Source organism: Cydia splendana, chromosome 12 (assembly GCF_910591565.1).
Source record: "Cydia splendana chromosome 12, ilCydSple1.2, whole genome shotgun sequence".
Taxonomy (NCBI): Eukaryota; Metazoa; Arthropoda; class Insecta; order Lepidoptera; family Tortricidae; genus Cydia; species Cydia splendana.
This window is the reverse complement of record NC_085971.1, coordinates 14,439,322-14,466,312: the sequence shown is the minus strand read 5'-3', so window position 1 is coordinate 14,466,312 and position 26,991 is coordinate 14,439,322. Positions and strand designations below refer to the sequence as shown.

The following is a 26,991-nucleotide window of genomic DNA, read 5'->3' as shown; positions in this document are numbered from 1 at the left end:
TTTTCGAGTCAAGGTCCATCTCGGCGCACCTACAACTCGGAATGTATACATCCGAGATGTGTCATAAGGTTGCGGCTACCGCGGCTGTGTTTACACGCGCGGGGTGCGCGTGAGTCACTAGAGTAGTCGTGTCCGCTGCCAGGTGATAACGCACTTGTTCAACCAGTGCGTGTTTGACCAGCTGTAACATCAACCGCTTTGTTATTGTTTTCCGTTCCGCCCATTACGCTAGCCTATCAATTGCTTAGCCTAATGATTATTCAATTTTTGAATTAGGTGCGGTGCATAACTGTGAAGATTGCAAGTAACTTTGATTGCTTCATTGGAACTTTATTACAAATGGAGCGTTAATAGTGCGTTAATTGTGGTGTCGCCACGTAAAACAAATTCTAGTCAGTGATGTGATTTGTGGGGATTGCTCAAAATGTTTTACGAAGTGTTGCTTGGATTGTGCTTGCTGGCATACATGGTATGGAAGATTTTGGTGTCGAAACAGCCACCTGAAATAAAGGAAGCCATTAAAGATAATGTGATCGGTACAACGTTAACACCAAAAGAGCAAGATGTGGAACCAGCAAGCCTGGATAAAATTAATGAAGAAGGTGAAAATAAACTGCCAGAAGTGCTTGCTGCAAAAATTATCGAAGAAGTTACTCATTTAGAAGATAACAATAATGGCATCAACCAGTTGCAAAATTTAAACATAGCTAGTTTGAATACTGAAGACAAAGTTTCACCAAGCACGTTACTGAAGCAACAACAAGCCAAACTTCTTAACGATAGAATATTCAAGCGAGAGAGTCCGCCAAAGGAACGATTGACTGAGTTCCTCGAGAAAACTATTTTAAATGATGACAAAATACAAACGATTATACAAAACCTGTCTCTAGATAAAGCAGAGGCCGAACACGAACCCCAAATACTGGATTTTAACATAACGCCTGTAGATTTGAAACCAGTTAAGCCAACTATAAGTGATAGGGCGATACAATTGCAAGAATCAATTGACAAAGCATCTGACAGAATAAAACAGTTGAATACAATTAATTTGACTAAAGAGCCTGTCATCGAACAAGATGTGTGTGATGAGGTGAACGGGGTAGAAGAGAAACCTTTTCTGAAACGTTTACAAAAACAATCCGGGTTCCCAACTGGTCTTAATTTTGGATCAGTTATAGGCGAACTGAAAAATAAAACGAAGAACGGCGGTTTGAAGCCTGTGTTCAGGAAGTTTGATCTGGAGGCCGCCGAAAACGACAAGGCACGTATAATTATGAAATAAAGACGTTAAGCAAATTTTGTTCAAGGTACTTTTACTCATTTTAATACAGGGACGCAGGAAGTTGTACAAAATTAACAAAATAAAAGTATTTTAACGAGTTTACTTTCCGGTTTGCGAAAACCTCGGTTTTTAATGTTGCCTTAGATGTTTTTCTCTTCAAGTTTACTCGCCATTTCAGTTTTTATTTTTTAACAAACTTCTTAAACATATAACATCACGCGGTGGTGGTGTGTGTATACATCAAAATATAAATCTTAGATATACTCTTATATGAGATGAGTACTAACCGGGCTTATGACATTCGAAATCCTGATATGGAACAAATCAAATTATTTTATTGTAATTTTTTGAATTGTATTTTTTTTTATACTTACACTACTATAGTATAAATTAAAAAGTGACCAAACCATCCGGCCTCTGCCACTGCAGCACTGGAGGGCTTGGTCTCTTTTTCTTTAATGAGTATATCACATCTATTTCAGTTTATGTTCTATTATGACTTAGGTACAACTGTAATAACTCAGGCTTATATTACATTTGATCGTGCGTCGTTATAATATATAACAACTTACGTAATATAGCGTGACAGAACCGCAAATGTGGATCAGATGTTGCTCTACGTAACAATAGGTGTTAGCGTCTAGCTAGGAAGAAATTGGTCTAATTGTAATTCGCACCATTTTATCATCTGATTTCACAGACAGATGACTGGTGTATCAGACGTAACGATCTTTACTCCCGTTTAGATCTCATTTCCGTTGACACTTTTTTGCATAAATCAACAAGTTCATAGTTAATGTAACCATTGCATTAATGTTGTCATGATATCAATAAAAACCGGGCAAGTGCGAGTCGGACTCGCGCACGAAGGGTTCCGTACCATAATGCAAAAAAAAACGAAAAAAAAAGCAAAAAAAAAACGGTCACCCATCCAAGTACTGACCACTCCCGACGTTGCTTAACTTTGGTCAAAAATCACGTTTGTTGTATGGGAGCCCCATTTAAATCTTTATTTTATTCTGTTTTTAGTATTTGTTGTTATAGCGGCAACAGAAATACATCATCTGTGAAAATTTCAACTGTCTAGCTATCACGGTTCGTGAGATACAGCCTGGTGACAGACGGACGGACGGACGGACGGACGGACAGCGAAGTCTTAGTAATAGGGTCCCGTTTTACCCTTTGGGTACGGAACCCTAAAAACAATCTCTAATGAATGAATGTATAGCTACTATTAGTAGTAGCACTTCGGTGAGGAATAATTTATGTTGTACCATCGCGCACACTGTTACTCGTAACTGTCCATTGGTAAACCTTTACAAATGGCTTAAGGTCCGGTCCACCGATGGACAGTTAAGAGAGTTGCTATTTGACTATTTGCACTGTATCATAAGGGGCTGTCCATAAATTACGTCATCGATTTTTGACGATTTTTGACCCCCCCCCCTATAATCATCCAAAAATCATGCTTCAAATGACCCCATTTCCTCCTACTTCATGCTACCGTCATCCGATGTCCAGACCCCCCCCCCCCCTAATTTGAAATGACGTAATTTATGAATAGCCGCTAAGTGCCTTGAACCTGATGACTTATTTCTGTTATAAAAAAGGTCAAGTTGTTTATTATGATATGTAACAACTTAACAAGGATTTTTATGACCTTTCAGACTTATGTCCTTATCTTTATGTGGACACTCAGCAACAAAACTAATTAATCGTGTGAGGGTCAATATGACCAGCACACCCTTTTACCCGTTCAGCAGTAATGTTGTTCTCAGATTTTGACCATCTCGCCTTCTTTACCACGCCGCTGCTGAGTGTATAATAATATATAGTATGTACATTATTTACTATAAACTTCCCGCTCATTTGTGGATATATACGTTTAAGTATAAGATGCGTGCTAAAAGAGATTAGTATCATACCGTTTCTCAAGCAGCATAACCTAATTAAATCAACAGCTAAATTAGTCGAGGAACTGCCAGTTTATTCTCCATTTCTCTCTCAGTTTTATTTTTCATTAATTGTGGTATTTCTTTTGTTCTAGGACTCTCTAAGCGCTGCTGTCGATGAGAAAAAGAAAGTGCAGGTAGACGACGAGCTTGGGAACAACATCCTTGCTGATAGGAGGAATAAGCTCGAAACTGCTGCACAGGTAAATATTACTCTAATACAACTATTTATTGCACGCCTCAAATTAATTTAGTTTTTAGGGTTCCGTACCCAAAGGGTAAAACGGGACCCTATTACTAAGACTTCGCTGTCCGTCCGTCCGTCCGTCCGTCCATCCGTCCGTCCGTCCGTCCGTCCGTCCGTCCGTCCGTCTGTCTGTCACCAGGCTGTATCTCACGAACCGTGATAGCTAGACAGTTGAAATTTTCACAGATGATGTATTTCTGTTGCCGCTATAACAACAAATACTAAAAACAGAATAAAATAAAGATTTAAATGGGGCTCCCATACAACAAACGTGATTTTTGACCAAAGTTAAGCAACGTTGGGAGTGGTCAGTACTTGGATGGGTGACCGTTTTTTTTTTGCTTTTTTTTTTATATGGTACGGAACCCTTCGTGCGCGAGTCTGACTCGCACTTGCCCGATTTTTGATGCAAGCTTTTATCGCTAGTCAACTAATAAACTAATAATATGCAATATTAAGGTTCCATAGAGCTGATCGGACACAGGATGTGGCCATAGGAACTCTGTGATAAAACAACGCAAGTAACGCAACCTAATTGTGTTTGGGTTGGTTAGAATTATCACGATAATTACCTATTAGTCGCCTGTTGTAAGAAAAGTGCAGTCAGCTATAAAAGCTTGAATCAAAAAAAAACTAAAAGGAAATAAAAAAACCGGCACTAACACGAAACGAGTCGACCAACAAAAACAATAGCACACTGAAAAGAAAAAAATAATTATTTTGTCTTCAATAACGCAAGTGAACTATGTATATACATACTTCTGAAATCAATCACACAAATCTGCGTATTTATATATTTACAATCTGTTATTTTTGGAGTCGGTGCAGGTGCTTCACTAAGGTGCTCAAGTTTGTTTGAGGCTGGCACCGACTCCAAAAATAACAGATTTGTGTGATTGATTTCAGAAGTATGTATATACATAGTTCATAGGTATTCACTTGCGTTATTGAAGACAAAATAATTATTTTTTTATTTTCAGTGTGCTATTGGTTTTGTTGGTCGACTCGTTTCGTGTTAGTGCCGGTTTTTTTATTTTCTTTTAGTTTTTTTTCGGCGGTTATTTTTTTTGTTAAAAAGTTTTTATTTTATAATTTTCTGTGGCTATAATTTATACAAATTATTACATGCTTAATTTTTGATTACTTTTAAAATAGCTACCTACCTTGCTTTAGCTATTAACTGTTATATTAATAATCCTACTTTAACTATTATGTTCTGTAATATAAATAAATTACCCCTATTTTCCCACCCTTAGGGTAGCTTTTTTTTCCAAATTTTTATTATTATTACGACTACTCTGTAAAAGGTTATGCGTGGTCATACGTTACAATCGGTGAGTGAAAAAATCAATCATCCCCTATTTTCCTACCCTTAAGGTTGGATTTTTTTTTCCAAATTTATATGGGACCAACTTCGGGGTATACCCTTTCCAATAAAAGAATAATTATCAAAATCGAACACCTCTGTAAAAAGTTATGCGTGGTCATACATAAAAAAAAAAAATATATACGCGTCGACTTGAGAACCTCCTCCGTTTTTTTTTTCGTCGGTTGAAAATGAAGTTATTAACAACAAAAAAAAATCTTTAATCTGTCCTTTACAGACGCATGTATATTGTTAACTATCTGTCTAAAAATGTACTCCACTACGGTGGATATGCTAAGTGAATACGTAAATGATACTAAACATAGCGAGCATAGCGTACTCGCACTTGTGCCTCGGCTGATCTAATGCGATTTATGCAGCAATTAAACTACAAATCCACGTTACGCAACTCGAACACAAAACGGTGTCGAGTAGGAATGCAGTTGAATTATTGAATTACCACCAGGGTTGCCATATACATATGACGTTGACTGAAGTAGCATACCAAATACGAACGTTTCCGAGAAAATACGATGGAAAACCAATATGCACTACACCTGTATTCGCCTTGCAATGTGTGAGATCTGTGAGGCTTCGTTGCACTAATGTGACGTGGTGTTGTGACGTTACTCCCTTTAGATCCCTTCTTCTTCTTCTTTTTCCTTGTCGTATCCTCATGGCTGAGGGACGTGACGAATGTGGACACTTTTCACCAGTGCTCTCCAAGCCGCTCTGTCCTGGGCCCAGTGCATGCTAGCCTGCAATGTGGCGTTTGTTACTGACGTTATTCTGTCCACCCAACGCGTGGCCATATGTCCACCCTAAGATCCCTTAGGTTAGGGGAAATCCTGTGAGGATTGTTGGTTATTCATCAGGATTGTGTGAGGGTGTCAACTAGCTCTTAGAATCTGGAAGTTTTTAATGGAAAATGTAGGGAAGTGTAGTAGCTACAGCATATGGGTGCGAGTTAAGGAGCTAACCAACCAAGATTTTGTAATATATAGGGATTTTTTTATAAAATAATGTCACTGTGCTTGTTTGCAAACCCGAGAGAGTGATGGAAAGAGAGAGGGCACGAATGGGACAACTGCTGCTCTGACTGATATTAGCTTCGTAAATATACCTAGAAGTATAAAATTAAAAGGATTCAATCAGTCCGCTATCCACTTTAGTTTGCCTGTAAGAAATGTCACGATTTTTAGTGTGATATCGGGACTAGTTTTGTCAAGATATTCCACTTTATATGGCAACCCTAATACCACCGTCCTTACCCAGTCCTGCTTTTCAATGAAACGCGTTTCCAGCGATAATGATTATATCCTTACCACTTTAAAAGGTAATTCTTAAAGTTCAAGGGCTATGATAATTAATGGATATTTGTACTATGACAATAAATCTTAAAGGTTTTCCGGTTTTGCATAAAGGGCGTAACATTATGACGGTGACACGCTCTCCTTTAACTCATTGTAAAACAGTGAACTGGTAAAATCACAAAAACTAAGGCCATGGCCACACGAATGGAGTGGGGCAAGTTTTAAACAGATTTAATATTATGTGAAAGCAATTGGGTAGATTTGAGCGATTTACCGTTTGAATAAAATGCCATTGTCGCTGACCATTAAGTATTTGTCACAAATCTGGGAGTCTAGCAAGGGTGATAATAATTGATAGAAAACGCCAATAGAAACTTAAATAATGCACGGAAATAGTCACGACTTTTCGTAGCATCTGTTATACATAGTCTTTCGATTTGTAGCTGGCCCCGAGCGGCTAATCCTTTGTCTATTGTTAAGTAAACCCGCTCGTGCTACCATCACCTGCATAAAAAATCGTTCGGTCACTTTAACCGGTTATTGAATTACAACGCCTATGGAAGATGATGATGACCTACGACTTTAACACGATAGTGTTCGTGATTAAAATTGTTGAACGTTTCGTATCAGAATATTCAGTTCTTCCGATAAGTAATTCAGTAATCTGTAATCACAAACAGCCAATTGATAAAGCTGCAATGGCAGCTCGCTGTGAATGTAATTTAATAGGATTAAATACCTGTTATGCCTTATATGACCGTTCATACACCTTACTACACCGAGATAAGGACCACAAAAGGTATACTTTAGCAGAAGTCTTGCAATACTTAGCTCTCGGAAGTGGCATGGATATGCGGAGTTGCGTGAGTAAGTGCTACCGGTGATTCACATTTATCATTCAATTAGTACGCGAATTTGTTGAGACGCTCCGGCAGTCACTTGTTTACGTAAATCCATACTAAATATTATAAATGCGAAAGTGTGTCTGTCTGTCTGTTACCTCTTCACGCTTAAACCGCTCTGAACCGATTTAGTTAAAATTTGGTATGGAGATAGTTTGAGTCCCGAGGAAGGACATAGGGTCATAGGGTTTATCACAGAAGTCATCCTTTAAGGGGGTGGAAGTTTGTATGGGAAATCGATGAAAAGCAGATTGGATAAAAAATAAGCTACCCAAATTACTGACTCCACGTAGACGAAGTCGCGGGCAAAAGCTAGTACTTTATAACCGCATAAGGGACCATTCAGAGTTACACTTGACGCAGCGTATTCGCTGTGACGTGTCCTGTGAGTCGCATCTTCATACTAAAGGTACAAAATGCGTAAACGGTGCGTCAATTGATTTAAAACGAATAAACAGTTTGTAGTGAAAAAATCACTTGTTTCGAAGTCGCTTATGTTAACCGCGTCATGAAAATAATTCACAATCGCCCCCGCAGTTTGCACGCTATGGTGGAGCACACGATACAAACATACATACATATGTCACCGTAAAATTGTAAACACTCGTCAGTTTAATAATCTTGTAAGTTAAATTATAAACTGACGGAAGGAAGATTACAAACTAACCTAACCTACGTTAGATTGTAAACTAACGGGTGCACAATCTTACGATGTCATTTATATACATACTGTTATGGAATTCGTTTTCACTGTTCCTTGTCACAGTCACAATAAATATAAAAGCCACTAGGGACCTCATGTTATTAGCACTGTTACAAGGTACAAACTGGCATAGAATTCTTAAATTCCTAGACCTACATAGACTACTAAAATCTTAGACTAATAAAATAATAAGTAACGGTTTATACAAAAAACTTAAAAAGAAAGTTCTCCGATGCGTCACATAGAGGATGTAGGTATCTGTAGGTCTGGGTCAGACTCACAAGGCATTGCACCCTGTACCTGTGGGTTTGTATCAATGAATGTTTTAGTATCTATATTCATGTCTTTACTTTTATTATGACTCATCAGTCATCATGCGACGTGAAGTTGTTAGGTACACATATAAGGCTCTTATTGCAATTCCGCTTCTAGAAAATTATATACTTACTATAGAAACTTTGTTCATTCTGATGAATCACTGTTATGTCTTTTTTTGTGTCATTGCAGACGTAAAGGCAGATAACTCTTTTGATACTTTAATATAGACGTTATTTATTACCCTTCTATTTTATTATTTTAGGCCCAATAAACACAGGTCAAAGTAATTTAAAGTAATCACAAAAAAAATGCATTTCTTTTTCATTCTCAAAAGGAATTCAACCAATATTTACAATAAAACTAGTTTCAAGTGTTTCAATCCTAACAATTTATCTAAGCTCTTTGTCCACTCTCGTTTAATCGTCATAAATGCAACAATACAATCTATGTCCCATCTTCCATATGTCGCTGTCTTTAATTTAATGTCAATTTCTTTAATTTTCAGGGATGGCGCAAACGCGTGCCGCAAAGCGATGCATCCCTATTCACGGTGGCGGGCCGGCTGGAGCGCGACAAAGTTACCACCACACCGCCGCTGACTCCGCCACCTGTCTCCACCCCAGCGCCGATGACGCCGTCATCACCTGGCATCCCTGTCGCCAACAAGTTCAGGTAAATTAGCTGGGATAAAGTTACCACCACACCGCCGCTCACTCCACCACCTGTCTCCACCCCAGCGCCGATGACGCCATCATCACCTGGTATCCCTGACGCCAACAAATTCAGGTAAATTAGCAGGGATAAAGTTACCACCACACCGCCGCTCACTCCACCACCTGTCTCCACCCCAGCGCCGATGACGCCGTCATCACCTGGCATCCCTGTCGCCAACAAGTTCAGGTAAATTACCAGGGATAAAGTTACCACTACACCGCCGCTCACTCCACCACCTGTCTCCACCCCAGCGCCGATGACGCCATCATCACCTGGCATCCCTGACGCCAACAAATTCAGGTAAATTAGCAGGAATAAAGTTACCACCACACCGCCGCTCACTCCACCACCTGTCTCCACCCCAGCGCCGATGACGCCGTCATCACCTGGCATCCCTGTCGCCAACAAGTTCAGGTAAATTACCAGGGATAAAGTTACCACTACACCGCCGCTCACTCCACCACCTGTCTCCACCCCAGCGCCGATGACGCCATCATCACCTGGTATCCCTGACGCCAACAAATTCAGGTAAATTAACAGGGATAAAGTTACCACCACACCGCCGCTCACTCCACCACCTGTCTCCACCCCAGCGCCGATGACGCCGTCATCACCTGGCATCCCTGTCGCCAACAAGTTCAGGTAACTTACCAGGGATAAAGTTACCACCACACCGCCGCTCACTCCACCACCTGTCTCCACCCCAGCGCCGATGACGCCGTCATCACCTGGCATCCCTGTCGCCAACAAGGTCAGGTAAATTAGCTGGGATAAAGTTACCACCACACCGCCGCTCACTCCACCACCTGTCTCCACCCCAGCGCCGATGACGCCGTCATCACCTGGCATCCCTGTAGCCAACAAGTTCAGGTAAATTTGCAGGGATAAAGTTACCACCACCGCCGCTCACTCCGCCACCAGGTGGCCAGGTCCTGTCTCCACCCCAGCGCCGATGACACCATCATCACCGGGCATCCCCATCGCCAACAAGTTCAGGTAAGCTTGCATATTTTTCACAAATGAAATAAAAAACATTTTGAGCCATGTGGCTTTAGCTTTGAGAGGTCGTCCGAGAATAGCGGTGGTGCAATATCTCCCTAGTATATTTAATCATTCCTATAGTCACAGACGATTCTGTATGATTACGTATATTTTGACGTGTTACGCAGGAAAGAGTTCTTTGTAAGCGCGAATAACTTTTATCACAAAATAAATGAAGTTTGTACAAACTTTATTGGAGGATTGGATTTATATAGACATGGAGCTGATGTGATAAAACAACGCAACCTAATTCTGTTTGGGGTTTTTAGAATTGTCTTGATGAGTACTTAATATAAAAGCTTATACCAATTATGTTTTTTTTGCCTAAAATTTTTTTTAATTCTCATTCCAGATCTCGCAAGCAAGGCTCCCCGACCAACGGTTTCCTCTCGGGCCCGCTCCGTTCAGCATCGTGCGCCGTCGTGTGCCCGGACAAGCAGCCGAAGGAGGAAGCCAGGAAACCGGACCGGGAGTCTTTTAAACGCAGTCACAGCGTCAGCGAAAGCATAAGCAGCCGACTTGATGAGAGTGAGTACAATATGTGGAATGTAGAACACAGAGTACCCAAGCGCCTTCTAGAAGGCCGACCGGAGGGCCGCAGAGGTAAAGGCAGGCCCAAGCTCAGATGGTTGGATGGCGTATACCAGGACATCAGGATCTTAGGAGTGAAAAGTTGGAGAAGGAAGGCCACAAACAGATCGGACTGGAGAACTTGCTTGACCAGGCTAAGGCCCACCCGCGGCTGTAATGCCTCAGATGATGATGAGAACATTGATACCGTCACTGGGGTGAATAGGGATGACTGGGGTTAATAGGGACAAAACTTAAAATGTGATTTTCAATTTCTTAAAAAATACCTACACAAATTGTATTCGATTGAAAACAATCCTAGGTTCTTCTATGATACAATTTGTGTGGGTATTTTTTAAGATATTGTCGGGTAAACCACCTTGACCCGTGGAGATCCTAGATTCTTTATTAGAAATAATTTGAAATTGCAATAATAATTTGAATTTTCTGCTTTCAGCGCCCCAACTATTATTTTACGTCCTCCTCTCTTTATTTTTATTAATCATCCTGCAAATCGTGCAATTTTTTTACTAGTTTTTTTTTATTCAACCAGAAGAGGAATCGCCCGGCGCCGAAAAGTCCGGCTGCCCGGTGCGAGTGCCGCGCGCCGACGATGAGACCTTCCACGCGTTCTTTACTCCAGTTATGGAAAAAGAACGAACGGCTGACAACGGTGTGGACGTCGACCTCGACGCTATTGATAGCAGCTCGCGGCAGATGTGAGTAACTACTACTAATATAGACCTTATTGTTTTAAAGTTAAAGGTTATACTCGTATTTCAATCTGGGGGATCGCGCGCCGATATGAAACTTTCCAGGCGGTATTTACACCAGTAATGGAAAAAGAACGAACGGCCGACAACAGAGTACACGTGGATTTGGATGCTATTGATAGCAGCTCGCGGCAAATGTGAGTAACTAAGTTCTACTAATCTAGACCTTATTGTGTTAAAGTTAAAGGTTATACTCGTATTTTACTCCGAGGGATCGTGCGCCGACGATTAATCTCTCCAGAAGTTCTTTACTCCAGTAATTGAACACAGGTATGTTTCGAAAGTAGCCATCATCGCAAAAATAATATTTACGCTAACCCTTTCACATTTTTAAAGTATGTACATTAAATACTCACTAAATACGCCAAGTTACAAATAGAATTTTCGTTAAAACTATTTCTGATGTACACTAGGTATAGAAATTGGTTCTCCTTGAGGCCGGCACTATAATCTGTACATGTTCATTGTGATATGATAATAAAAATAATCCGAATAAACTATCGTACTTAGAACATATAGTGTAGTAAATGAAGCAAGTTGTTGTATGGAGACCCATGCATTAATTTCTCAGTCGATGAAATTTAGCTTGGTTATTGTATAGTATGAGCCGAGACTAACATTATAAATATCCAAAAAAAAAACACTCCTAAGTTAGGTAAAAACACAAATCTGATTATATATTGAACCGAGTAATTCCTCAGTCCAAAATTATTTTACAACATAACTTATTTGTATCAGTATGTGATACTAGAAAAAAATCTAAAAGTTTAAACATGAGAATATTTTTTTATGATACTTCCTTTTTTTGACGCTTTTTTTCATCGGAAAATTGCTCTGTCATTTTTTTCTTCTTATATGATCTTAGAATATAATTTGGCGCAGTGGGAAAAAAAATCCAAAAAAAATGCGTATCGAAATGTATGTATTATAGAACTATTAAAAACTGAGAGTGGAAAATATTTAGATTTTCATTTTGTAGGTATAGAACGACAATAAAATGGCATTCCAGTGAAAAAATTAGACTGAGCAATTTTCCGGTCCAAGACACGCCAAAAATTTTTATTTTATTAATACTGGTATTTCTGCTGGGATAATTTTTTGATATTTCATATATTGTTGCAATACGTTACATGAATATGTCTGGTGAAGAAAGTTTGAACGGAGCATTTTTCCGTAAAAAGATATTAACGATTTAAGACTTTAGGTATTTACTTTAATTCTATTATTATTATTCTTTGGAAATTTATACAATACTTTTTATTTATTGATACTTTATCATACTGTAAAGTTTTTTCTGGCTGAGGAATTACTGCGGGGTCCACTACCTTTATTTACTACACTAATAAGCAACAATGTATCCGCTATCAGCACTTCCAATTATGTGTGGCTAGTAGTAAACAATTTCGCACGGTGGGTGTGTGGCGCCGTGGCTTAGTTGGTTAAAGCGCCTGTCTAGTAAACAGGAGATCACGAGTTCGAATCTCGTCGGGGCCTACCAGTGGTTCAACTTTTTGTATTTTTTTTTTTCATTTCGCTGTCGCGACTCTTGAAACAATGATTATAATGATTATGATTAGATTAGATTTCTTTATTTCAAGATGAAAATTACACTATAAATTTGCTACATTCATCAAAATTATGTTTATCTTCTCATCATGATCGTCAAAAATTACATTATATATTTAAAAATAAAAAATATTAAGATTAATAAAATTATGTCTCCCAATAAGGATCGTCATGTACAAAGAAAAACATGTCAAACAATTGAATATAAACCAAGTTAACATTAAAGTCGAATGAGATATCGTATTTTATAATATACAGTGAAACCTGGTTAATTGGCACCTGGATAAATGGAAAACCTCAATAATTGCAACCAAAAGTCCGGTCCCGGTCCCTTGAGACCAAAAGGCCTCTATAATTGAAATTTTGGAACCTCTATAATTGCAATTTAGGTTTTAGGGCTTTTCGTAATTTTGCCTCTGTAATTGACCACGTCGCAACTAAGACCTCTATAATTGACACTGTGCTAAAAAAATCCGTTATTTTTGTTCTCCTTTTTACCTCTACTATTGAAACGAGTCTTACTTATCAAAATCCACACTTGTGACAGTACGAATCTCAAAAATTGTAGCTGCCCAATCATTGAAAAAGTATCAACAATCAAATACCTAGGAGTCACCTTAGACGAGCACCTAAATTGGTACACTCACATTGACCAGCTAATCAATAGGGTCCGTAAGCTGCACTGGATTTTCAGGACACTAAGGCATATTGTACCAGGTAGATCACAAACAGCCCCGTCAAAACAACGGAATATACTAACAGAGATTTACACATCCCTGGTACAGTCTGTCTTGGTTTACTGTATACCTGTCTGGGGTGGGACGGCTAAAACGCGATTCATTAGTCTGGAAAGAGCTCAGCGTGCACTCTTAAAAACAATGTATTTTAAAAAAATCCGTTACCCTACAGAATCATTATACCACCTAAGCGACGTATTATCAATAAGAAAACTATATATTTTACAAATTACTTTAAAAAAACATAAAACCCTTTCCTACAGTGCCGACTATTTCTCTAGAAGGACAATAAAAAACGTTGCTAATATAACTAAAACTAAAACCAAGTTTGCACGCTCACAATACAATTTGAAGTCTAGTCACATTTACAACAAAGTAAATAGGTGCCTAAATATTTACCCAAAACTTTACTACGATTGCAAATCAACAATTACAAAATGGTTAAAATCAAAAAGCTACAATGAAATAGAAGACTTACAAAACTAACCAGATACTATAACTTACTAGAGATTCACACATCAACTTTATAAACTAAGTAAATACATACAATCCATACATACATATACAGCCACAAACACACACACACACACGCGCACGCACGCACACACACACACACGCACGCGCGCGCGCACACACACGCGCACACACACACACACACACACACACACTTACTGGCTCCTTTATTCCTTTATTTATTACTGCATGTCTGACAACCCAGATATTTACCTAGTTCTATAAAAAAATTGTTATATATGATCTTAATTGTATCCATATGTTATACTATTAGACTTACTTAAACTAGTACTTGAAATTTTCGTGTAACAATCTGTTAATTAAGGAAGAGCGGTGTTGCCCAACACAGGCAAATTTTGCTTACCGGGCAGCACTATCCCCTACTTTATAAACACGTGTATATTTTACGAAAATAAATAATTTTAATTTAATTTTAATTTAATTTAATTTAATTTAATTTACTTATTACCTCTGTAATTGAAATAACGTAGTTGTAGACAGCAGAAACAATATTTTAATAGCAATGATCATTTTATTTATATCTTCATCCAGAATTCAATTTAATTATTGGGTATCTATCACATAGTGAATAGAATCAGGCGTTACTTTGCGGAAATCCATATTAATTAAAAATAAATTTTACTTTGCTAATCCGCGAAAAGATAACGTGCTAGTCAATCAATGCTAACCCGTTATACTTACTTACACACTATCTATCACAGCCTGTAGTAGGTGAAATATTTTTTATTAAATCAAAAACAAAGTATGCTTTTTACATTCCAATAAAACTTTCTTCTACAATTCAAGGGAATTTTTTAAACCCAAATGATTAATAAGAAAATAAAGTAGTAATTAATGTAGTGTAAAAGTGCAAGTATAGAAGCTATATATAGACCAGAAACCCAGAACGTAAGCGTGTAAATCTACTTTCAATGGTTATTTGCACCTCCATAAAAGAAATTTGTCAGAACGCAACCTCTATTAATGAAAACCTCTATAATTGACACAACGATTTTTTGAACCTCGTTAATTGACACGACCTGCTTAAATGAAAAACCTGGTTAATTGACAAAAAATGGCCGGTCCCTTGAGATTGCAATTATCCAGGTTCCACTGTAGTATATTTTTATATTGATAAATTGTACTGTTCAAACTTCAAACAATTGAATTATTCAAATCCTAGCATATTTTAAATTCTGTAATCATCTACTATTTCCGAGGAATTAAATATTGTCTTGTTGTGTTAACCATTTTATATAAACATATAATACCTAGTAAACTTTATGAAAATGTACTAACAATAAGGTTAATTTTATACTGTAATCTTTGCCGGCTCTGTCCGACTGTATGGTGGCCAAAGGGAACAAAGACTGCAAATAACGCCCCTTTTCTTTACATTCTGTCTTTTGTGAAGACATTTTTTCAAATTGCATAGTTGACTGTTACATAATATGCTCATGGCGCATGGATGGTGAAAAAAGCAATATATGTTTTATTAAAATGTTTAGACGACAACGGTTTCACTCACTTGAATTTTTAGTCGCTATTGGCGACATGTTTCGGGCCCTTCGGGGGTCCTTTCTCAGGCTCGAGTGCTCGCGGCGGCTGCACCTCGTGCACGAGTGAAACCGTTGTCGTCTAAACAGTTTAAAATATGTCTCACGAAAGTTTAAATTAGAATATTTTTTATTGATTCGATTTTTAAATTCTAAATGTACCTTTTCACATCACCTATTCGGAAAAGGGCTTTTTCTTCCCCGCTAGGAGGGATCAAAATGGCACTTCCTCCCTACTAGGGGGGATTAAAGTGGCACTTTTCTGTTCTAGGACACTGTTTTTGTTATTTTTTGCATTCTTTTTTTAGCTTGAATAATATTTTGAAACATAATAATTTGTGTCAACACTAAGATTTTTATATTTTTCTATAGTTGATGTGAAAAGCAGTATGTGTCACACGGTATCAAAATTATTTCGTCTTGGGCGTTAACGCTTGAGTCCCTCATTACGCTCAGGATTCAATGTACGCCTTTGATGGAAATATGTCATTTTGATTCCTTGTAACACAAACTACTATTGTTCGGTGCAGGTTGGCCAACGACTGGGCTCGGCGAGCGAAGCGGGAGCGCCGCCACGCCGCGTCCCGCAACCCGCTGCGGGCGCTGGCCGCGCGCACCGACCTCCGCCAGGAGTACTCCCCGCCGCCCTCCACCAACATCAGGGATCAACTCATCAAGGAGAAAGGTAACACTGTGTGTAATGGTCGCTCTCGCCCCATTATTCTTAACCTTTTGACCGCCAAAGACGTCAACTGACGCGCGCGGCTACAACCCAATATCAACCTTCGTGCATTCCAGCGAGGTTCACGATGACGCGGCGCGCACGATACGCGCGGCATTCAAAAGGTTAAAACTTTGCAAACCGTTAAATTTTTTCTCTTCCTGACAAATGTCAAAATGACAGATAGGGACAAACGATTATCAATGGCTTGTTGAAGTTGGCAGATGTTTATGAATAAATAAATAATAAGTCCACGGCCGATTCGGCCACGGCGACGCTATCAACTCCGTTGCTGTCTTTGGTGTGCTCGCAAGTGGCTGACGTAGCTGATCTTGTTATCGTTATCTTATGAATAACACCATCAGTGGCAAGTGTCTAGCGCAGCGTACAAAGGGTTTGAGCGGCGTGCAACGAGGCCGCACGGTCGCACACATTGTTTAACCCTTTAGACGTCACGCCTATTATACAAACGCGCAATCGTAAACTTTATTGGAATTACCGAAGGTTTATATTGCACAGTAACCGTCGTTTGGCAGTCTATAGATTAACATGTACGCTCCGCTGCGTGCCGTGCTGTAGCACCATTCTAGTGTAGCGCTCTTTCAGTTGTCATTCTTAGGTTCATCAACATAATGTGGGCAGACTGTAAGATATATCCCGAAATTCACTGGAGTTCTTATTAAATATTTTGAAAAGAAAAAGTGAAAAATTGCACTTTGAATATTCATCGGTCCGCAGAGCGATTTAAACGAGAATAATAATGTTAACTTAGTAATGTTTTTTTATTATTTACAGCAACGGCCAACTGCGGCTTAGCGGCAGAAGCGTTAGCGGCCCTGGCGACGAAGGAGGACTTTTCAAACGTGGCGCTTCGAAGCGCCTCCTCCACCGTCATCCCCAGCCAGGGCACCAAGTCCGTCATGCTGCTGCACGTCAAGGGCCGGCGAAGAGTGCAGGTACGTTATTCTTAATTTAATGGAGTTGGCAACTGTCAAAGGTTTGCATAAATGGCGCCATCATAGCTTGCTCCTTTTTCTATGAGTTTTGGCAGAAAGGACTGGCATCCAGAGCATAAAATACCATTAAATAAACAAAAGATTGACACAATTCTAGGGATTGACAGGGCAAGCTATGCTGGCGCCATCTGCTTAATACTTCTGTTGGCGCTACATAACAAAGTACTCGTACGAAGACCGGTTGACGACACATGACGTCACACACATACGTCACGGCTCCCCGTTCCGCGTACCTACTTTAGACTGCACCTTACAGCCGAAGCGCCTACACATATTTTTATATAGATTCCCAAAAAACCTAACGTTATACCTGTAGCTAGTTATTAAGTTAATAAATCAAGAAGATAGTACTATCCTGGAGTTTCTTCATTACCACAAACCACAAGAGCTTAAATTGAGGAGTACATCGAACAACTTCGACCGGCCAACCCCATTCCTTCACATTTTATCCGCTCTCAAAGTTGCGACCCCAATCGACTTTTAGAGATAAAAATTCTAAATTTAAAATGACACTGTCGATTCATCATGCATTTCATATACACGATTGTTCTGAGTGTGTGGCATCTCTTCACGGTGCAGTTTCTATACCCGTAAAGTTGTAGTGCATAATTTATTTTCCATCGTATTTTCACGGAAACGTACGAACGTGTCTTGCTATTTCAGTCAGTCTCTGTACAAAAAGTACTGAGGTTGACTGAAGCAGTATGACAAATACGAACGTTTCCGAGAAAGTACGGTGGAGAACTTGGAATTTTCTTAATATAGAACTAGGTCGAATTGTATTAAATTTAATTAATACAATTTAACTCGCGAATTGTAATCACTACACGCGACAGTACTCAGTGTTTTAAACTGGAGACCTCAGGCTCTCCAAAAGTATTGTATTAGGTAAATTTGTATAAGTATGAATGTCTAAATAAATATATATTATGTTTGTTGCAGACGAGATTGGTGGAGCCCGTGCACACGAACGTCAACCGTGGCGACTGCTTCGTCTTAATCACGCCAGATCAGCTGTTCCTCTACATTGGACAGTATGCCAATGTCATTGAGAGGTAAGTTGATTTGTATACTGTACTCATGTACTGCAATAAATGATTTGAGTTATCGCCAACGCCACTTTTATTATAAAAATAATGTTAAAACACAAACCTTCTTCTGCTGGTTTGTGTGGTATTCCACCCGTCCAATTTCTTTGTCCCATGTGTATTTTGTCTCACATTTTGCTTAATGAGAGAGTGAGACGCAATTTCATTGGACCAAGATATTGGACTGATGGTTAACCCCCTTTTGAAAGGATGTGTTACCACTAAAAGGCCTCGACTTCGCTTTCAAAATAAGAGTAATCGTCTAGCCTGGACAAATCAGCACTGACATTGGTGATTGGAATTATGGAATAAAATAATTATGTCATTTGTTGAAATATGCTCGTCACCATACTTTACCTGGGTTTCCATTAAATAGTAAAAGTTGATATTGTTAATAGAAACATCATTCAGTTTATTTTTTTTTTCACTACTGTTTAGTCTTTATATGGCGAAGACAAAGTAAAGCGTAACAAAGTAAGCCCTTAGGAGTTGAGTTTCCACTATAAAATTCTCATGATTAACCTTTTTTCTAGGAATCGCAGTACCGACGTGGCCCAACACATCCAGAACACCAAAGACCTCGGCTGCAAGAACTCCCCCGCCATCATCAAGATCGACGAGCAGACCAAGAACTTCTCCAACAAGCACTGGAACCAGTTCTGGTCGCTCCTCGGCCTCACCGAGGGCGTCGAAGACTACAAACCTGTCGAGACAGGACACCCCGATGAGGACGAGATATTCGAGTCCTGCATCGTACAAACCAACATGTGCTATGAGGTTATTGACGACGAATTAATACCTATTAAAGAATACTGGGGACAAATGCCGAAGATTGCTATGTTGAACCAGTCAAAAACTATTGTGTTCGATTTTGGATCAGAAATGTACATATGGTACGGGAAAAATGTCCCGCTCGAAAGCCGGAGGCGCGCTGCCCAACTTGCCCAAGAGTTATTCGATGAGGGCTACAATTACGAAGAATGCCATATCAATCCTTTAAACGCTGCTACATATCAAGGTGCTAGAGAAGATAGGAGTAGTCCAGAGAAAACGTCGAAAACTAGACCGGAATGGGCGATCATGTCCAAAGTCACTCAGCACATGGAAACTATACTCTTTAAAGAGAAATTCCTCGACTGGCCCGATTATACCAGAGTCATCCAAGTGAAGCCCCAAGAGAACAAATCGAATAGCATAGAAATAACTCCATGCGACGCCGAAGAAATGTGGTCGAATGAGTACCAGGATCCAGATCTCATTTTAGAAGGATCCCACGTCGGCCGCGGCACGCAGTACTACGATAAGGAAAACATGAGACATTACGAAATCAAAACGAAATCGGTCTCAAAATGGCTTATTCAAGATAACGATTACCAGAAAGTTGAAAGCCAGGCCGAAATTGGCGAATTTTTCTCCGGAGACAGTTATATTATCAGATGGGAGTACCAGATTACCGTTTCTGGTAGGGAGCTGAATGGGAAACCGTCGAAACATGCTGTGACTGGGAGAGATCGCTGCGCTTATTTCTGCTGGCAGGGAAAAGATGCGTCATCCAACGAAAAGGGAGCCGCCGCGCTGCTTACAGTGGAATTAGACAAAGAAAAGGGACCCCAAGTGAGGGTAGCTCAGGGCAACGAGCCACCAGCGTTCTTGAATCTCTTCCAAGGGAATCTGGTAGTCCATCAAGGAAAGAAAAACACAGATAAAAACAGATTCAAGCTTTTCGTGACACGAGGAAACCTGTCCAATGAAGCTTACTTACTTCAAGTTCCCTGCTCAGTCCGACAGCTCCGCAGTCGAGGCTCTCTACTTCTCGTCGACACGGAAAAAGGCCGCCTATACATCTGGCACGGATCCCGCAGCCTCAAACACACCAAGAGCATAGCTATTGAATTAGCCAACAAGCTGATCGCTAGAAAATCTAGTTACCTCTTCGGCGCTAATGTGTCTAATGTGATTATCACTGAGGTCAAAGAGAGCGAGGAACCAAAAGAGGTGTTGGAAGCGCTAGGCGTAGCGAATAAGCAGTACTATAATTCTGTACTAAGTGGGGGGAAGGAGTCAGGTGGGGATGTGACCCCTAGATTATTCCATTTCACGGATCTGGGCGGGCAGTTCGAGGCGCACGAGGTGCTGTCGCCGCTGCGGCATGAGCGGCTGGTGACACCCTTCCCTTTTGAACAAAAGGAGTTGTATTCAGCGTCGCAGCCAGGTAATATTTTGATATCTTTGTTGTTTTTGTAATCATCAGGCTTATGTAATCACCACTTGGTATAGTTCGTTTTTTTAGCATTAGAAAGAAGGTGAGCGATCTTGACATGTCTTTTAATTGAAAAACGCTTTTTTAAAATCAGTAGCTATTATTTATGAAAGCAGAAGAATATAAGTGATCGTATTAGATTATTAGATTCATAATTGTTACATATTTGCCGTGACTTATTTTTAAAACATGTTTTTCAATAAAAAGACATCAAGATTGTGTACCTTATTTTTAATGCTAAAAAAAACGAACTATAGCGCCTATAATATAACAAAAGCTTATAAACAGATGTGGATTATAGTCCAACCCCGACCCAAGCGGAGTGATAACCAAATGCGTCTAAAGTAAAATTTTTTTTAAGTTATAACTGAGTAAATCCGCGGCATTTATCTAAATGTTAGTGTGGTCTTTTTCAGCCCTGTTCCTGATGGACGACGGAGCGTCGGTGTGGCTATGGCAGGGCTGGTGGCCGCGCGGGGAGGACGGGGAACTGGAACCCGCGGAGCGAAATACTGGTTAGTATTAAAAAAAAACCCTTTTTTCTAAATTAATCATGACAATAGTCGCTTCAAAGTCGATATGATAATTTGCCGTAAAATCTTAGATCTGAACTGTTTTCGAACTTTTTGACCAACCCGAAATTCACGCCGCACATTGGTTGGCACAATTTTGCTAGCGGATGAAACGAAAGCGAAAAAAACTGAATTGAAATGAGGCATTCGCTTGTACATATTATGAGTTATAACATATTAAATGATTGTTCATTTAAATAAATGCCTCATGCCCCTGTTTCATATTTATAATATTTCATATTAATATTTGCATAGGTGTAGGAGCATTCGCAGCGCGCTGGCAAGCGCTCCGCGCAGCGGCCCTGCGCACGGCGGAGGCCTACTGGATGGCCTCGCGCCGCACCCGACCTGACGTCAAGGTCGTGGCCGCCGGCCTCGAGCCGCAGCCCTTCACCGACCTCTTCGATACCTGGGCTGAGCACGATGACGCCGCCGAGGCCAATATTGCGGTAAGCCTTAGTTATGTTTGTATACGGTGGTGGTACTTTTAAGTGTTAAAATATTTGCATATGTGGTTTTGTATACATAGGTTATAGTATTTTTCAAACCCGGTGGGTACCTACGCTGACAGATGTCATCTCAATACAATTTTGCTAAATTTGGCGTTTTAGGTTATAAATTATATGGACCTGTTACCCTACCCATCGAGTTTGAAAAATGCTATAAAAGTATAGGGATGGTAAGATATGTAGTTAGTGTAGACTTATAGACCTTAAGATCTACCTTATTCAGTTCATCTAACATATACGGGGTGTTTGGTACATCGTTTGCCAAATTAAAACGGCAGATAGTTATTCGTAAATTTCAAATTTTTGTTCGCGCAGTAGTAAAAAAAACCATGGCCAATTTTTTTTCTAGGCATGAGTAGATAGCAAATGACTCAACCTATCTGCCGTTTTAATTTGGCAAACGATGTACCAAACACCCTGTATACCTACAAGTGAAAAATAAAACTTATAGGGTCTCATAACAAAAGGCCTTCGGCCTCGAGTCTCAAGCCTTTACAGAATTATTCGACACTCAGGCCGAGTACGAGCATGGTGATGAATGCAATGATTTATTGGTGGCCAGCTTGTATATGGTGATGGTACTTTTAGAACTTTAAAACGTGTATATTGAGATAATAAGTTTGTACATTATGGTGATATTGAGGTGATAAAATGTAAAGGGTCGGCGCTGATGTCTCAAAACTCTATTGAATAAACATTGTACATGTTGCAGTCAAAAGTGTGAACTGGTCAAAAGAACTTTTAACCGACAAAAACAGGCAAAACTGCTTTTGACTGAGCATGTTGGTCAAAAGTAGTTTTACCTGAAAATCATACCTATTTCTGGCAGCAGTTTCGTTTTTAGGGCGTAGCAAAAAAAAATAACCCTAACCTACCTATCTCTGGGAACAGTTTCGTTTTTTGGGCGTAGCAAAAAAAAAATAACCCTAACCTACCTCTGCGAGTACTTTTGACCAACATGCTCAGTCAAAAGCAGTTTTGCCTGTTTTTGTCGGTTAAAAGTTCTTTTGACTGTTCACACTTTTGACTGCGACATACATATTATGCTTTAAACCTGACTTGAGTTAAACATTTTTTTATAAAGTTACGAATGTACGGCTTTCCTTCAGCCCCATTTAGACGGTCTAAGAATTCGTATATGATTTTCGTTACTTTGCTGTTATTTGGTCGATATTTGCACTCTGTAGTTTTTACGTATCGAACATCGCATGCGAGTTCTCAAAATTTTAAATGGGGCTTTATGAATTATTGATAGGCGATAATAGGCCGGGGTCGGTTGAGATCTATTCTAAACTTATAAAAGCTATAACCAGGGGTCATGAAATGGCGGAACGCGGTTCCCGGTATTTTGTGCTGTACATTATATTTGCTTATAACATAACCTTTTGAACGCCACGCCTATCGTGCGCCGCGCGTCATCGTGTATCTTGTCGGAATGCACGAAGGTTGATATTGGGCTGGAGCCGCGTGCGTCAGTTGACGTCTTCGGCGGTCAAAGGGATCATTTTATTTTAAATACCGGACCTCTGAAGAAACTAATCGGTGACCCCCGGCTGTAACCTTCTAAATCACAAAATGTATAAAAAACACACACGCCTAACTTCCCGCTTGCACTGTACCTACACGCACTCCGCTTGCAGCACGGCTACAAGGCGGGCGAGGCGCTGCGCGGCGCGGGCGAGCTGTCGCGGCTGGAGGCGCGCCGCGCCGAGCTGCCGCTGGCCGCGCTGCAGCGCCGCCCGCTGCCCGACCACGTGGATCCACATCATCTGGAGAGCCATCTGTCGACGCCTGATTTTTTGGTATGTGCGGTGGTGGGGTGGGGGGGTTGTATATTTTGTACATTAACTATTGTGGGGCTAAAATCGACGTGCTTGCGGAGTCTTAAGAGCCCATCAACGCGCACACTAGCGCCACTGCTAAATAATCGTGATTATTTAAATTTAACGACAGGTAGTTAAAAAAGGAGGCCGCTACGTACTGTATTGTGTATTTAAGTACCTTTTGAATACATCAAACTAGTTTTTATGTTGCTGGATTCGTCGATCTATGAACTCAAAACAAAAACGGCCGTTTTAACTTTGGACGCATCGATTGCCGAATAAACCATTCAGCGCCACTTGCACCATCCCATTAAACCGGGGTTAACTTGTTAAACCGTTCACCCAGTGTCAAATTGTACTGGTAACCATGGTAACTCCAGGTATAACCGTTTAACCCCGGGTTAGAAGGATGATGCAAGTGGCCCTAAACGGGTGTCTTACTCGCGGTCCCTAGCGATGTGTTTTGCGGCTTTCTCACTTTTTATTGCCGGTACGTTGACTTTGGCCCCGCCATAGTCGAACGCGAAAAGCGGGCTATACGAATAACTGTCTCATTGTTGTTAGATTCGATTACTATTGAAACCGAAAAGGTATTGATTGGAGAAGAGTCTACAAAAATAAACTCGTCCCCCGACTTCGTCGACTGTCAAACTTAAACTATTGACAACCAGAGTCACCGCATAATGTACGGAGCCGTACGGTACGGCGCCATCTACATTCGCTATCAAATTCAAAGCACGTATTTTTTTTAAGACTACAACTCTTCTACAGTTATTAACTTTATAAATATAACATAAATGTGATGTATGACTTTAGCAAAAAAAAAATAACACCTAGTACTTTACTTACTTAAACAACTTAGAACAAAACAAAAATATATAACTATTGGAAATATTGGGATTTTAGGATAATCCCAATGTTTCCAATAGTTATATATTTTTGTTTATATTATAATATTTAGTTAATATTATAGGACATTCTCATGTATTTATGTATGTATCTTCGCATAGCTAAAATAATTTTACAGACAGGTAACAAGAAACTACGTCAACGTCGCAAGTAGCAACATAACTAACGTAGTTAGTAGTCGACAAGGTAGTAATTTGGGTGTCCAATTTGACTTTTGGGCTTATAGAAATAGAAATACAGAGAAACACCGTAGGTCGGTTCCTCTTGTATGCTTTAAAATAAACTTAAACCTTATATGAGCCAGTTGTGCGTGAACTTATGACTATTTTCTGTCATTTGTTTAATCCTTCTTTTCATTACTTATGTAAAACTCATCTAGGTTTGAAACTATATCGAAAAAAGCTTACGAGATAAAAATGAGCCCTTAATTTTTCTTGTTGTCCATTTTGTATATACATTGGGGCCATAAAGCATATACAAAAATACTCTAAAACTCGCAAGTTAGATAACTAAAAATCTTATCTTTTTAAATCTTTTTAACAACTATCACAATTCGCACGGCGCGTATCTGCATCAGCTGTCAAAACTGCGGCTGCAATATTTTTCATCTCTTAAGCGGCTTAGGGTGGTATTCCATCTGTCCGATATCTTTGTCCCACTCTCTCATGAAGCAAAATGTGAGACAAAATACACAATGGACAAAGAAATTGGACAGGTAGAATACCACACTTAGTAAACCCTTTATACGCTTTTCTGTTTTCAGTTGCTTGCTTTACAGTTAGATTAATCAATAACATATTATGTGTTATCATTACAGGAGGCTTTCGGCATGACCAAAGAGGAGTTCACCGTGCTGCCGGCGTGGAAGCAGACCAACTTGAAGAAGGACATCGGCCTGTTTTGACCCGGCGGCGCGCGCGCCGGCTGATGCCGTCCCGGACCGGACCCGGACCGGACACCGGACCCGGACGACCAGCCGGACTAAAACTAACCGCGGCGGACACCTATCATACTTTCGAACAATTTTTGTCGGAAGATATATTTTCAAATGATCACAAATCTTATGTATCTCCTTAAAAAAAGTTAAAAAGTTAACATTGGAGAAAAATATTTCGAAATATGGATAGGTTACCGATCGCAATAGACTAGTAATTTTGTACAACCACAGTTATTTCGTACTTTTCTACTCGTAACGAATATCGTTGAAGGATTTGATACAATAATCGTAAAGGCACGCTTTAAGTCTGTAGTTCCGAGTGTCGTAATTTTATACTAACGGAATGAAAACTATGTATTCTGTCTCGTGATATTTTGATGTAACCGCCGTAGACCGTAGAGTAGGTTTGAAACACGGATTTGTATCGGAATTGCTTAGCGGCCGGTGTCGTGGCCTCTTCCTGTAAATAATTGTTTTATTCCATATTTATTTTTAAATTTTGTTTAATATTATGAATTATTAGAAACGCAATATTAACTTTTTAATTTTATATGAATTTGTAATTGATTAACAGTATTTTTAATCGGATCCCTTAATTATTGTTACGTTTAACCGCCGACGAGAGAGGGCATCGAATTGTTAGCAGTGATATTTACGATAAGTTAGCGTTGTGTCAGTGCGTTTTGCCAAAGAGTTTGAGCTCGGACGACGGTCTGGACCACGAGGCGGTTTTCTGGTCAAGTATGGTTATCGGTTATAAATCGCTAGGTATACAACGTATTTCTACTATTATTATCGCTTTAGGGTAGGATCCTGCGTCGACGGAGGCGTGGCTCTCGGCATTGTGATATTAACTTGTATACCGTTGATTCGCCTGCGAATTGTTGTTGATTAATCGGTACGCGCCTCCGCCCCTGCAGGTTATATTTTAATACATCACATATCTAATCTACTCATTAGCTACTCTTTTATACCGTGCTGTTAGGTGGACCATTGTAAACCGTTTTAATATTACTAATCTTATAACGTTCCCTTATTTTCTGTGCTTTTGGCTTAGCTTGTAGTTAACTGACTGTACTCGACCATTACATTGACGTAGCCTGTGACTTTCTGTTGCCAAAAAGCGCGAAAAGAAACGAATTTGACTAAAATTTTGTCTTTCGAACGATTAAGGTTTGTACTTTAATTTTAACGCTGTTGCTATGTTGTGTACAATTTTAGAAGTTTATTTTTTATATCTAGCTTTATTACGTACGTAAATGTATTTTTAAATGGTGAACCATCTGAGCGACTTGTGATATTTACTGGGTCTCGACTGAAAAATATGCCAGTAATGTAATGAAGTCGGTTTCTGCCAATGAGTAGAGTAACTCTTATGATCGAGTCATACTTTAATGAACTATGTATTTGGATCTACGGAATATTCTGTCGCCATGTAATGTCAGATGCATTTACGGCCGGTACTCTGCGGGCCTACCGTGACATAGACGTATCTCTCAAATCCAATGTTTAATGTTTTGCTTTGGTTGTGTTACTTATAATATTATTATTGTATTTGAGATTTATTTTGTATAATAATGGTGTAATAAATTGATAAAATTGA

General features: G+C 39.6%; 1 protein-coding gene, 1 long non-coding RNA gene and 1 other non-coding gene across 7 annotated transcripts in view; all 3 read left to right on the top strand.

The window, feature by feature from the left end:
* LOC134795744 (uncharacterized) overlaps positions 1 to 26,991 on the top strand; it is a 333,124-nt gene that overhangs the window by 36,967 nt on the left and 269,166 nt on the right. The gene's annotated exons all lie outside the window — the stretch shown is intronic.
* On the top strand, positions 49 to 26,991 carry LOC134795654 (supervillin). 5 transcript variants are annotated; one of them, XM_063767567.1, is made up of 13 exons: positions 49 to 1,261; positions 3,330 to 3,437; positions 8,589 to 8,755; positions 10,191 to 10,366; positions 10,962 to 11,127; positions 16,084 to 16,238; positions 17,070 to 17,230; positions 18,233 to 18,345; positions 18,912 to 20,590; positions 21,055 to 21,153; positions 21,466 to 21,659; positions 23,360 to 23,521; positions 25,269 to 26,991. In XM_063767567.1, the coding sequence occupies exons 1-13, from the start codon at positions 425 to 427 to the stop codon at positions 25,353 to 25,355; spliced, it is 4,104 nt and encodes a 1,367-aa protein (XP_063623637.1). In that variant the 5' UTR covers positions 49 to 424; the 3' UTR covers positions 25,356 to 26,991. The 5 variants fall into 5 exon arrangements, with proteins under 5 accessions (XP_063623637.1, XP_063623635.1, XP_063623636.1 ...); XM_063767565.1 differs by lacking the exons at positions 49 to 1,261; positions 3,330 to 3,437; positions 8,589 to 8,755 and adding an exon at positions 9,003 to 9,097; XM_063767566.1 differs by lacking the exons at positions 49 to 1,261; positions 3,330 to 3,437; positions 8,589 to 8,755 and adding an exon at positions 9,340 to 9,439.
* On the top strand, positions 12,602 to 12,675 carry Trnat-agu (transfer RNA threonine (anticodon AGU)). The gene has a single exon. It is a non-coding gene; the product is annotated as a tRNA-Thr (tRNA).